Below are 14,489 nucleotides of genomic sequence, written 5' to 3'. Positions count from 1 at the left end.
ATTCCTGAAGGTCATACCTCATATATATATAGATAGTAATAATATAGGATGTAGGTAATATAGATGGTATAACCATACACGGAAATAGGAGTAAGCGACCTTATGTATATAAACATTTTGTCCTGCTGCATATAGACATTTTGTCCTGAGAGAACATGAAGATATAAAGACATACATTGTATTATATCTATTGAAAGAGAGGAGCAGAGGAATGCAGAGTATAACAATATAACCAAGATCCTGAATGGTAGGAGCAGAGGAGGATCAGAGCTATACCAATGTACTTGCATCTAGACATTCATTTAGTCCACCAGGGGCAAGGGTGCCCAACTGGTGGATCCAGAACGTCTCCTGGCGGCACAAAATTTTAAAACGATCACCCCCCAGAGCACAAGGAGAAATGGACTCTAGACCCATAATTGTCATGGATTTAGGATCTTGGTTATGTGCTGTTTTAAAATTACGGGGAACACTATGTGTGTTAATCCCCTTTATCACATTTCTCCTGTGCTCTAGGAAGCGAACGTGCAATGGACGTGTAGTGCGGCCAACATATTGTTGGCCACAGCCGCATTGGATCAAGTATATGACAAAGGAACGTAGGCAACTGATATGTGTGTTAATATAATAGACCCTGTCCTTGTTGTAGGAATTGAATTACGTTTGAAGTAACAGATGTTTGCAAGTGATGCAACGGCTGCGTCCACATCTGTGGTTGCCCTTAGGACCCACATCTATGGACGGAACAGCCGAATCGATGGATTTTAATTTGGAAGGAGCCAGAATGCTTCTAATGTTTCTAGCCTTTCTGTATACAATGGATGCTCTCTCCGGCAAAATAGTTTTCAGATGGGGATCGCATCTGAGGATGCTCCAATGAGTATTTAAAATATGATTAATATTTTTATAAGCCTGATTATAGGTAGTAATGAACCTCACAAAAGAGGAATCCATATTATTAATTTTAATTGGAGCATCATAATTCAAACGCGAAGCCCTCTTAGCCTTTGATTTGTTGAGCATTACTGTTCTATCCATAGCTTTAACTTTGCCGAGAGAGTCTGTTAACAATTTTTTATCATAACCCTTGTCCATACATTTTTTGCTAAGCGTATCTGACTGTAAGAGAAAATCATTCTCTCTGGGGCAGTTTCTTTTAAGTCGGTGAAACTGCCCCAGAGGAATATTGTTGACCCACTGTTGGTGATGATTACTTGTTGCGTGAACAAAGTTGTTTACTGACACAGATTTTAAATTATTATTATTTGGGATGGGGACAAAACTGATTTACACAACATCTTAAGTTCCTTCGATAACAACCCTTTGGGATTAAAATTCACATTTAATATTGATGCTACATCTGTGGTCTTTCTGGACCTAGTACTTAGTGTGGACTTAGAGTCCAACTTTACCACTATGACCACTAAGAATCAAAGGCTAAGAGGGCTTCGCGTATGAGTTATGATGCTCCAATTGAAATTAATAATACGGATTCCTCTTTTGTGAGGTTCATTACTACCTATAATCAGGCTTATAAAAATATTAATCATATTTTAAATACTCATTGGAGCATCCTCAGATGCGATCCCCATCTGAAAACTATTTTGCCGGAGAGAGCATCTATTGTATACAGAAAGGCTAGAAACATTAGAAGCATTCTGGCTCATTCCAAATTAAAATCCATCGATTCGGCTGTTCCGTCCATAGATGTGGGTCCTAAGGGCAAACACAGATGTGGACACAGCCGTTGCATCACTTGCAAACATCTGTTACTTCAAACGCAATTCAATTCCTACAACAAGGACAGGGTCTATTATATTAACACACATATCATTTGCCTAAGTTCCTTTGTCATATACTTGATCCAAATCGGCTGTGGCCAACATCACAACATCACAACATCACAGCAAGATGCCAAAAATTCTTTAATTTATTTTATTATTTTTTCATTTAAGATATTATATATACATTGTTTATTAGTATCAGTATTTTTAGCATATAGTGTTTATTGTTATTTCTTTGTGTCTTAATAAAGTTTATTTTGTTTTTATACTGTTTCGTCCATTGGTTATGCAGTCACTGTCCTGGTATGCGTTCCAGCTTGCAATGCAGTTGCTCACTTGGGACGCAGCTTCCTGTTCCTTTTTCGATCACGGGGCTTGGTGTGCCGTTGGGACTGGGTGACGCGACACTACTGCGCATGTCTGATATGTGCCTCAGCGGGGTCGCGGGCGCACACTTCTGGCGTCACTCCGGGTCCTGTCTGTGGTTGGTTGGGGCATGGTGCGGCGTCTCGAGTGTGCGATGCGGCACTGGTGCGCATGAGCGGTACATCCCTGCGAGCTTTTGGCGCGAAATGTGGGTTATATCTGGCAGAAGGTACGTGTTTATTCATACACCTTGATAAAGTCCCCTGTGGGACGAAACGCGTTGGTGCGGCTGCTGTACATCCATATGTGAACTATGGAATGAAAACGCTCGATTTTATTTTGGAGTTTGCCCTATTTTTTCCTATTAACAATCCAGGTGCAGTGCATCCTTTGCTTTCCTTCATCTCTACTGCTTCAAGACATCAGGAGTGCACGCAGAGGAACCCCCATCCAGCTTTGGCATCACGGAATTCAGGATACCCCCAGGGCAAGTAATGGGCATCAGCCCTTATTGTATTACTTGATACCCCTATGGGAATGTATGTATATTAAGGGTGGGATGTGCAAAATTTACCATCTTTTGCGGTAGTCAGGCAGATTGACCGCTAGGGCTTTATATTTGCCTCCCCTTATATGTTGATGTTACATAAATTAGCCTATGGATTATATATTGTTCCTTTCTCTGGATTATCTACTTTATTAACCATGTGTGGATTTGCACACACTGTATTTGAGCATCGTTCTATCCACTTTTCAATTACTGAATGAATAATGACCAGAATTTTAACCAATCAGAGAGCAGGGAATTCAATAATACCTGGAATTTTACAGCTTTAGCCTATAATGTTCATTAAACATTCCAAAGTAATGTGCAAATTAATTTTGTAACCTGTGTGGTCTTGGCTCACAATGGCACTGACAATAACTTTTGTAGCAGTTTTAGTGTCTGTTTTCTTTACCCAATTCTGGTGCTTTATAGACTTATCTTGTTTGTTTCCATTGTTTTAAGTGATAGCTCATCAGTTGATGAGCACAGAGCTGCTTATTTGTTTGCAAGTCACATGGAAGAGCATTACATCAGTAATCTGACATGGGAGTATTAGTTTCTCAGTATGGTTAGCACAGTGAGACTGCCCTACAAATGTCCTTCTCTATATCAAGTACATTCCATCTCAAAAGGACTAGATACACAGAAGACAAAAGCTTTATCAGTATTACATTAGGTGATGCATAAATTATGACCATGACGCTCAAAAGTTGCCTTTTGCATGTGGCTTAAAAACTTTTATTTATGTTGAACAAAAATCCTCATACTGTATACCCAACTATAATCCGTTTCAGCTATTTACATAAATGCTGCAACTCTTTTACCATTTTAAGAACAATAAATCCCCTGATTACCGAATTCGCAGAAAATGAAAAGCTGCAACTAGCTTGCTGAAATGCATTCAGAAGGAAGGTTGTATAACATGGTATTCTCCTTCACCTTCCCCAAGTAGTATAATTAATAAATGCAGTACATTGCTGCAGCCATAGCACTTTCCTGGTATAGTCAAATAACACCACATCTTTGCTTCCCAAAACAAAATACCAGTAATTTGCCTGCAGTGTGATTAACGGTTGCAGGCTATGGGCCTCATGCAGTAAGCGCCGATTATGTGAAATCGGCAAGCTTATCGATTAGTCATGTTATTGGCGTTTTTCCCTCTCCGTATGCAGTAAGTGCCGAATACATTCAAAATCAAGCCGAAAACAAATCCGCCCACTCTCACGATGATGAGCCGATCACACACAGGTGTATCGGCGTGCGTGGCGGGGTGCTGTTAGGTTGCACAATCACAAATCTTGCTGAATCAGGCGAAACAAGCATGTTTTTGATTGCGCGCCATATTTAAAGGCAACGTGTACTGCTAATCATTCTCTGTGTTGTTGGGAGTGAGAGAGAGAGAGAGACGCACAGAGCTGGACGATTGAAGATTTGCATATTGACTGAGAGACTTGTTGTGTATTGGGAGAGCTTTGTCCTTTGTTGTTTTGTTTACATCTTTGTCTTGTTTTATATGTGGAAGTGGGTCGTGTGATTGCCTGTACATTTCTTGTCTGTTTTTTGTGAGTGCTGGAAGTATGCCCGCAAAGCGTGGGAAGAATGATGCTGGTGGGAGTGGGAGTGCTACTCGTGCGAGTACGTGTCGGAGTGAACGTTCTGTTCAGGGGAGTGATGTTGCTGGTGCACCGAGTGGTGTTGCTGGGAGTGGGAGTGCTGTTGTTGGGAGTGGGAGTGCTGGTGCTGCGAGTGGTGTTGCTGGGAGTGGGAGTGCTGTTGTTGGGAGTGGGAGTGCTGTTGTTGGGAGTGGGAGTGCTGTTGCTGTGAGTGGGAGTGCTGGTGCTGGGAGTGCTGGTGCTAGGAGTGTGAGTGCTGGTGCTAGGAGTGAGAGTGCTGGTGCTAGGAGTGGGAGTGCTGGTGCTAGGAGTGGGAGTGCTGGTGCTGGGAGTGCTGCTGGTGGCGCAGTTGCTGATGGGGTGTCTGGTGGTGGCGTGCTTGCTGGTGGCCAGCTTTTGGAGGCTCTTCCATTGGAAGAAGGAGAGTCCAGTCAGCACCAGCCAAGCTCTGACCCTAAACCTGCTCGGAAGAAACGTGTGGAGAAGCCACGTAATCCTCGCTTCAATGACCAGGAAAATAGGGCTCTTGTCACTGGCATTCTGGAGCACTATGACAGTCTCTATGGACATTTAGTAGGTAAGTGTACCTTTACATTTATTATTCAAATACATGTGATCCTAGGTCATCTGAGTTTTGTTCATATGCAAATATGGGTACACAATATCTTTCTATGTTCATTAGTGTGGAAACACAGCTTTTTATCATGCCTTACAAGGACAAATAAACACAGCCGGTCAATTTGCCAGAACTGCATACAATATGAATGCAACCTTGCTTACATGTATAGGTTTAGTAGTGAATGCTCATGTGCTTCACATATTACACATAAAACAGCATGTTTGCTATCTCTTGGAACAGCTAGCAGTGTAGGAAACTGGTGCTTATATTATTATTAATTTACCTCATATCTTTTATATGTTTTTCAAGGGCGGACAAGTGCAGCAAGCAAAAAAGAAATGTGGGACACAATAGTCATTGGTGTCAATGCCTGTGGGAATAGTGTCAGGGACAAGTATCATTGTCGGAAAAGATTTGATGATATTAGGTCCAAATTGAAAAAGAAAATACAAGACCAACGCGTGCATGCTACTGGCACTGGAGGTGGGCCCACACCACAACGTCTCATATTGACTCCATTGGAGGAGCTGCTTCGGCCAAAATTACTTACCGTCGTCGTGGAAGGCTTGGCTGGTGACCGTGACATTGGAATTTATCCGTCACAATTTCCAGCAGGTGATAAATATTACTGTACTAGGCGTGTCGTTGCTTACAGTTATTTTGCATATTTACACTGCTTTTTATACTGTCTTCACAATATAAGCATACCTGCATCTATATATGTATATGTCTGATTCTGTATATATATATCTCAAAATAGACATATATGTAGTAGTCCTACTAAAAGCAGTAACTAATATAGCACGTGCCATTGCGTGCTCATTTACATGTGAATTCCCAAAATGCATAGCTGCAGTGGAAGCAATTGATGGTGGGCGAAGATGGGGAACAACAGGGTAGTACACATGTGTAACACATGTTCATGAGAAATTATTAGTAGCTACAGGTACAGAACAGAAATATGTATCATATTATTGTGTATTTTATTGATTTTACTCCGACAAACATGACATTACTGCCTATTTTAAGCATGCATCAAAGAAATTGCATGTAACGGCCTACAAACATCACTGGCACTAACACATCTATAGTTGCTTATGAAAAGGTCCATTTTTGCTTTATGTCATATACAGACAGCATAATGAGGCACACGTATCATATGTTATGTCATTGTTTTCATAACTTAAACACTGCAGATGACTACTTAGCTCATCTACCATTGTGTTAAAGCAGCTGCAATTAATATCTCATCACAGCATACACTTCAACAGAGGGGGTGGGGTTCAGCACACACACTAATTACAGCCTCATTTCACGGTCAACTTAGTTCACACCATTTTCACCTGTTTCAAGTAATTGAAAGGTGTGGCTGATTAGGCTTTTTGGGGAAGGGAATACCTTTCTTACAACCTGAATAGCACAACTGAAGTTAATCACACTCATTTGAAAGCTTAACTCTAGCTACTAAATGCCCCAACAACTCATTACTTATCAAAGCGTACGTCACACATTAGTTCACTCATATCTATAGTTGAACTACTATCAAAGACACATTATCACACACTGCATGTGTTGTCTTGTTGAGTCACAGCCACATTCAGGTGTGCCACATCTTCGATTAATGTACCACACATATCCTCTACCAAAAACAACACTTTTTGCAATATGACCACCTTCATGATAACCATTGTGAATGGTCATCTCATGATAGTTATGTACATTATGATACTGATATCACTACACAACATATGATTTTTATGTACTAATTTAATCTATTTATCCTCACGCATTACTGCAGAAACATAGTATGTTGTATGTTAGGGAACGCAAAACTTCTAAGTACACAGGCATGTACAGTGTTATTACAACTATTTATGTTCACTTTCACACACATTTTCGGTCAAGGAACTGATGTTGTTAGTTAATCATAAATACAGAACATACAATAAGTGTTTGTTCAATATTTACACATGTAAATGTAAAACTTATGTTATTGTTATATATAGTTGCCCCTGGAGGACATGTGTCACCTGAGATGGAACAAGTGTCTTCACCTGGGTCAGCCAGCTCAACACAACTAGAAGGTGAGTGTATCATTTGCTGGCCATATAATATGTGCTCTTCTATATGTTATGTTGTCATGTTCATTATTTGTTTTGCACATCTTCTTTAAATAGGATTACTTAGTGTCAGTGCAAATTAAGTGTAAGGCAACATGTATTGTGTTAGTGATGTGAACTATCATGTAGGACTTCTGAGTTTAGAGCAACTTTTCATTCATTCATATTTCATACTGAGTCCAAACATTATTCGTAAGTCAAGGTAGTTTTTAATGTGAGGTTATAAAACGTATGCTAACATGTTAGGTGTTACTTAGGACACAGTACAATTACATAGTAACACAGCATACATTAACATGCCATTTAATAATGTGTACATTTCTTTTTAGAACATCATGGTGATGAGGATGATGAGTATGATGAGGATGACGCCGCAGAAGAGACTGAAATACAATCATGTGACCATGAAGAGGTGCCAATAGAAACTGTTGTACCGCCAAATCGTCCATCAACTTCCACATACGATGCAATTGTAGCTTCAGAGGGAAAAATAGTGGACGCAGAAAATCGTCGCCATTCAGACATGATGACAGTGCTGGAAAGGATGATTGGACTGCAGGAAGAAACAGTATCACAATTGGCACATCTCCACAGAGTCTTCATTGAAGTGCCTAAACAGTTGCAAAAAATCAACACCTCATTCGAAGCATTAGTTGTTCAGCAAACCCAAGCTAATTACTTGAGAATGACTAATGTACCCCAATTCAACACCTCACAGGCTGGATCATTATATGCTGGCAACTTCTCACCACATTCATCTGATCTTCAGTCACCAGGTCCCAATGTTACCGGTCAAGTAGCACACATTGGTGTGCAGGTTCCTGACGACATCCTACCGCTGCCATCTGTACTACATCAGCAGCTGACACCTACAAAGGAGGCCACAAAAACAAAACACAAGCAGTTACTACTGACCAGTTTTTGGTCAAAAACAAAAAAAGACTCACATGAAACAGACCGACCATCACTTGTGCAGTGTCTACCAACTTGCTCACATGTGTCAGTGGGCACAAGCTCTGTCGGTGAGTCACTTGCCACAAGCCCTGTCCGTGAACAGTCAGTACCCACAAGCCCTGTAGGTGAGTCACTGCCCAAAAGCCCTGTAGGTGAATCGCTGCCCAAAAGCCCTGTAGGTGAATCGCTGCCCAAAAGCCCTGTAGGTGAATCACTGCCCAAAAGCCCTGTAGGTGAGTCACTGGCCACAAGCCCTGTAGGTGAGTCACTGGCCACAAGCCCTGTAGGTGAGTCACTGCCCATAAGCCCTGCCCGTGAAGTGCCAGAGGCCACTCAAAGTGGCTCTGTTGTGCCTAAAGTTGGTGGCAAAAGAAAAAGGAAAATTCAAGAGACAACAAGCAGGCCTGTTACTCGTTCGCAAAAGGAACAAAAAAAATAAATGTTATAATTCAGAAAATATGTCTTTGGCCTTGTTTTGTTGACTTCAGATTATCTAATTACTATTGTATGTATGCTGAAGACTGTGTTGTTTCCAAACTTTCAACTATGTTCTTGTACACGTGAAGTTTTGGAAATGTTAACACTCATAATTAATTGTGTTATAAATATTTATGTTTTAATCGTCTGTTCAGTAATGGTCCACCAGGAGCCAGTTGCTAAGTTTAGAGAAGCTGCCATTGACTTTGCAGCAAAACATTGCATTTGGGTGTGTTAATTGATGTAAGAATTGCATATGCATATTAGTCACATGCAATTATAAAAACACCTAAGTAACTGCAAACATCTTTCTTGTACGTGTACAGCAGGATTATGTGTAAATTCTTACTTACCTTTGCCTTGCTTGGCCATTGTAATTTTGTCCTTTAATCATTTGTGTGTTCTTGTTTCAATAACATCTCAGAATGTATAATAATATATATACACACACACACACACACACACACACACACACACACACACACACACACACACACACACACACACACACACACACACACACACACACACACACACACACACACACACACTCTGAGTGTGTGTGTGTGTGTGTGTGTGTGTGTATATATATATATATATATATATATATATATATATATATATATATATATATATATAGTACTATATAAACTGGTATACATGTATTTTACAAACTAATACACTTCATGCTTCCTTGTGAAAACACTATTTTAATAATACAGGCCTAATGTTTGAGAAATATCCTAAGTATGAGACTCTAACAGTATTGTGCTTAAACAAATGTTTATTACTTAATTCAATCATGTTTCTCACCATTTAAATAGGTTTCATACAAGGTATACTTAATGCCATCAATGTTGTGTGTACTCCTGCAATATTAAAAAAAATAACATATAATATATAAATATATATATATTTTTATAAGAGAGATATATTTATATATATATATATATATATACACACGTATTTAAACTCATGCAGACAGGGAGTTAACCAGACTTTCACATACACACAGAAATGTAAGCGGGGAAAAAACATTTCTTTTTGCAGGTGTGTGTTTTTACTGATATGCCTGGCTAAGAAATATTTTCACACAGTGGTCTTTGTTAGTTTTCAAAAAAACACTATGTGAACGCATTCAAAGTCTAGGGATGTTTTTCACAAACGAGATAAAAGAAGGAGAAATGTTTCTCCCACAGTCCCATATCACGAACCACAACTGTTAACCCAATTAGACAAACAAATCCAATTGGCGTTTGAAATAAGGAGTCAAAGTAGTTAGTTTTGTTGACCTTGACAAGGAAAAACAGGAGTTTGTTAGCCATTCAGCACATTCATTTTGATGAGCAAATAACACAGACCTGCACACAGCTTTTGTGCTACTCAGACATGGCTGATGAATTCGTTAACAATATTAATCCCCTTTTAGGGTATAAGTACATGATCTGTGAAGCCATCTTGAACAGTCGCGGACAGAAAGCAAGCACACGCCAAATCGATGATTTCATTCGAGCAAAATATCCTTATTACCAAGACCGTAAGCATGCACGGAATTTTAATTCCTCAATAAGATTCACTTTATCAAGTAATGACTTTTTTGAACGTGACCAGGATAAGCTACAACACACCTATGGTTTCTGGAAGATTGCCCCGGAAAAACAATTTATCCTGAAAGACGGCACTTATATTGTCGTGAAAGGCATATTTATTCCTAATGGCAATAGCAATGTATCCGCTACTACTGATCCGTTTGAATCGATACGTGCTGCAATATCTGCAGCCTCCATTCCTGAAACCCACATTGTACAAGAACAAAAGTACTATGATTATGTACCAAGCCTTTCAGCTGAAAATGCATTGGAATGGGAACCCGAAGAAATGAACCTACCTCCCGACCAATTATTTGAAGAAAGCAGTGGCGATTCCTATGAGCACATCCTGGAGGAGATATGTGTCATACTGGATTCAGCGGTTGGGTTAAGCGTGGATGAAAATGCCTTGCATTTCTGGAGCGACCAGTTGCAGCCAGGCGAAGAGTTAATTCTAGAAGAATGGTAAATATAACAATCGTTATGCGTTGACTCTGCGTTTAAATTTTTTTTTTTTTTGTAACCACCATTTTCACTTTCAATGCGTGGATACAGCGTAACATTGCAGACTGCATAACATGTAGCGATCACAAACAAATTGTTTCCTAATACAATATAGTAGAACCTGAAAGAGTAGTACACATTGCTGACGGAATAAATATACGTACTTTCCTATCCCTTTAAACATATTAGCAACATTTTTCCATTACTCTAACACATACCTGTTTTGTTATCATGCAACATCTACAACATTGAAAACCGGGTCCACCACGTATGACGTGGGACCCTTGTCATGGGCCAAGGCGTCCTTAAAAAGGATTACTGATGTAAGTCCCGCCCCCAAGCGACGTGCGCGCCTCAAAGCCTATTGGCTGTCATGTTTTGTTATAGTAACGGTAACTGCAGTGTGTGATGCGTGCGGCTCAGTGTTTGTAGGCGTACCCTGGGCGTTAGCCGAATGTTAATTGAGTGGGAGGAGTGTTAGCGTGCGTTTCACGCTGGCTTAACATGACGTCACACGTATTGCATTTGCGCATTGTGTTATCGGCCGTGCTTTCTGTTCAAACACGTCTGTTTAAAAAGAATACAGATGTACTCGTTTAGAACGAATGTAGTTTCGTCTTCATTGTATTTGAAATAAAGATGTTATGTTTACTGGTATTTTCAACATGTATTGAACGCACAACGTACGCTTTGTTTTGCGCATGCGCTAACAGTTAGTGGAGCCAAGCGTGAAGTGCGTGCGCACACAAAGATGTGCGCGCACATCTTTCAGTATACAGGCAACGTTCACTTCTTATACATAGTTATGCCTGCTACAAATTTAAAGAAACATTACATACTGATGAACAGTTTTACTTCTAACATATAAGTGACTGACGTGTGTATCTACACAATCATATAGAGCTGCGTAACGCGTTGTCACGGATGCATATCTAGTAAGGTGCCATCTTTGACCATCATGTGTTTGCTGTATTTCAGAGATGTCGGGGAAGATACAATCGGATCAATGTATGATTTCAGAAGAGTCTACCTTTATATGAGATGATTGTGAGGAGGAGCCACCGACTACTATACTACATATGGAACTAATTTTATATTGCTTGCAGCGCTTATTAACAAACAATTAAAAATGTGATACCCTTATGCCTATATTGCATAAGCACTTAATTAACATAATGATGTTGCAAAAGAGTGCCTCATGAATTTTTATTGAGTGTTCTTTAATGACTACTAACATTTTATGACATGGTGTGTTTTATATATAACAACCATTCCCACTCTGCTAACACATTTGTGTATTCTAATATGTAATGGAACGTATGACTGTCGAAACTATGTAACAATAATAATAATAATATGAGCATGTTCATGTATAGGGCTGCTAGTTGTACGCAGCGATTTACAGACACATGTTTCAGCCTGAGGTCCCTGGCCCGTGGAACGTACAAATGTTTTTTTGCCGCATGAGGCACAGGGAGATAAAGTGACTTGGCCAAGGTCACAAGGAGCCCACACCGGGAATTGAACCAGACTCCCCTGCTTCAAACTATCAGTGCCAGTGTGTGTCTTTACTCAGTGAGCCACTCCTTCTCCCAATGTAAAGGACACTTACAACCAAGTAGCCATTTATTTTTAAAATCTCTTGTTACATGGGTATGTAGATAAAATGGTTTGGGACTGTAGCAAATAATGTTACTGGCCAGATGTTATGGTCCCCTCCAATGCATGATGTTCTGAATATGACATCACCATCATGTTATGAAGTACGTTTCTGTGTATATTTCATTAACCTAACTAACTATAGTTTACTGTGTTTATTAATCGTTTAGAAATACATAGTATAGTCAATATGATGATATAAGCTACCATAATAAAGCTGGTGTTATCATTTGTCGGTGTTATACATGGATCCTACACCAATTGATACACACACAAACAGTTGTCTTAAAAAGTGTGTCTATGCTAGTGATGAATGTGCTCCCGTAAGTAAACAAATAAGTACAGTTATCCCCTTTTCTCCAAACACCTCTATATTACATTAATGGAAATTATAAGGAAACATACATAAAATGTGATGAAATGTGAGTAATCATTTTGTAATACAATGCACATGAAACCTCAAGAGTAGCTAAATGCATATACATGATACAGAAAGTACATATATGTAACATTTGTGTTTAAACCAATATGTTGGGTTTTTAGTTCCAATAATTATAGGAAGATTGAGGTAGCCACATCTTATGAGAGATGTCAGCAAATATACATACCATGATCAGTCATACTGCAAATATACCTATAATGCAAAGGAACAATATATAAATTGCAAACATTGACATGCCATCTTCAGTACCGTAAAGAACACATCAAAGTGTGTATTTGGTGTTAAATGTGCAACACCATGTATATTTAATGACATTCAAAATGTAAATCAGCCTGGTGTACACATCATCTGGATGTACATGTTACACTGCACCAATAACATTGTATGTAAGCATACTAGAAGCATGAATGATTATGGGCATAATATGTGTTTTGTCTTAGCATAAGGAATAACACAATGCTAAAATATTATTGCTTTGTTACCCAAGTTGTATTCACATACACACAACTAAAGTACAATTGAAGAGGGATTATATAACCTGTGCAACAATAACATACCGGTGCCACATCCCTTTGTGCACACAGCAGAGAAAAGAAAGGTGTGCAACCCATATTCATCTGTGTCCTAACAGAAGGTTATATAAAGAAACATTATTGTTAATATAACATAATTAAACTATAAAAGTAGTACTAGGAACATATGAGTTTGTACTTACAAGAAAAAAATGAATTGATGAGATTCTGTCGTGTCTGGCCACCACTGGCTGTTTGTTCATTTTCAGCAGCTACATGGGTGGGATGCTCGTCTACCAAAGGCTCAGCTAGGTCTGACTGTACATTGTGCCTGAGTGCAACATTGTGCAAAATGCAACAGGCAAGGATAATATCAGACACTTTTTGAGGCTTGTATAGAAGAGCCCCACCAGTTCTGTCCAGACACCTAAACCTGGTCTTGAGTAGGCCAAATGTCCTCTCTATAACAGATCTTGTAGATATATGGGCTGCATTGTACCTCTCCTCTGCTTCAGTTTGAGGGTTTAGCACCGGAGTCAAGAGCCACGGCCTAATTCCGTATCCTGAGTCACCTATAATGAATGGAGCACACATAAGCTGACATTAGTGATCAAATTGTACAATGCCAACATTCCTAAATCAAAATGTGTTTTGTGTTAGAACATGTAAATGTGTACTCACCCAGCAGCCAACCAGGTTCAAAATGACCCTCTTCGAACGCATGGAAGACTGAAGAGTTCCTCAGGATAGAGGAATCGTGACTGGAACCAGGGAACTTGGGTACCACATGCATTATCCTCATCGTGGCATCACATACCACCTGTACATTGAGTGAATGGTAGTGCTTCCGATTGCGGTACACATGCTCACTCTGACTAGGTGCAATCAAAGCAACATGTGTGCAATCGATTGCACCCAGCACAGATGGTATCCCTGCTATATTATAAAAGCCAGTCCTGACTTCCAGCCACTCTGTTGCCTCTGTAGGAAAATGAATATAATTCCTAGCGCGTCTATTGTGTGCATAGAGAAACTGGGTCAAGGCCCGCGAGAATGTAGATTGCGAGACCCCGCCCACTATGCCCACAGTTGTCTGGTATGACGCGGAAGCAAGATAATGTAATGAGCACAGCATTTTAACAAGCCCAGGGACTGCACGACCTCTGGCTGTGAAAAAATCTAAATCCCCCCTTATCTCCTCATAAAGAGATAAGATTGCTGCTGAACTCAAACGATAGCGACTTACAATCTCCTCCTCACTCATCCCATCTAACAGGGTTCTCTCCCTGTACAGACGCGGACG

General features: G+C 39.8%; 1 protein-coding gene and 1 long non-coding RNA gene across 2 annotated transcripts; one reads left to right on the top strand and one right to left on the bottom strand.

Annotated features, from left to right (window-relative positions):
• Positions 1-5,218: 5,218 nt before the first annotated feature.
• LOC142488262 (uncharacterized) lies at positions 5,219-8,290 on the top strand. The gene is made up of 4 exons (XM_075588635.1): positions 5,219-5,544; positions 6,936-7,013; positions 7,379-8,236; positions 8,283-8,290. Exons 1-4 carry the CDS (start codon positions 5,268-5,270, stop codon positions 8,288-8,290), a joined length of 1,221 nt encoding a protein of 406 aa, XP_075444750.1. The 5' UTR covers positions 5,219-5,267.
• A 2,121-nt stretch (positions 8,291-10,411) lies between these two features.
• LOC142488746 (uncharacterized) lies at positions 10,412-13,681 on the bottom strand. Its single transcript, XR_012799633.1, has 4 exons — positions 13,390-13,681; positions 13,232-13,298; positions 12,841-12,866; positions 10,412-10,523 (listed from the first exon to the last, which is right to left on the bottom strand). It is a non-coding gene; the product is annotated as an uncharacterized LOC142488746 (long non-coding RNA).
• Between the last annotated feature and the right edge of the window lie 808 nt (positions 13,682-14,489).

The sequence above is a fragment of the Ascaphus truei genome, chromosome 2 (genome assembly GCF_040206685.1).
Source record: "Ascaphus truei isolate aAscTru1 chromosome 2, aAscTru1.hap1, whole genome shotgun sequence".
NCBI classification, from domain to species: domain Eukaryota; kingdom Metazoa; phylum Chordata; class Amphibia; order Anura; family Ascaphidae; genus Ascaphus; species Ascaphus truei.
This window is presented reverse-complemented; position numbering and strand designations above follow the sequence as displayed.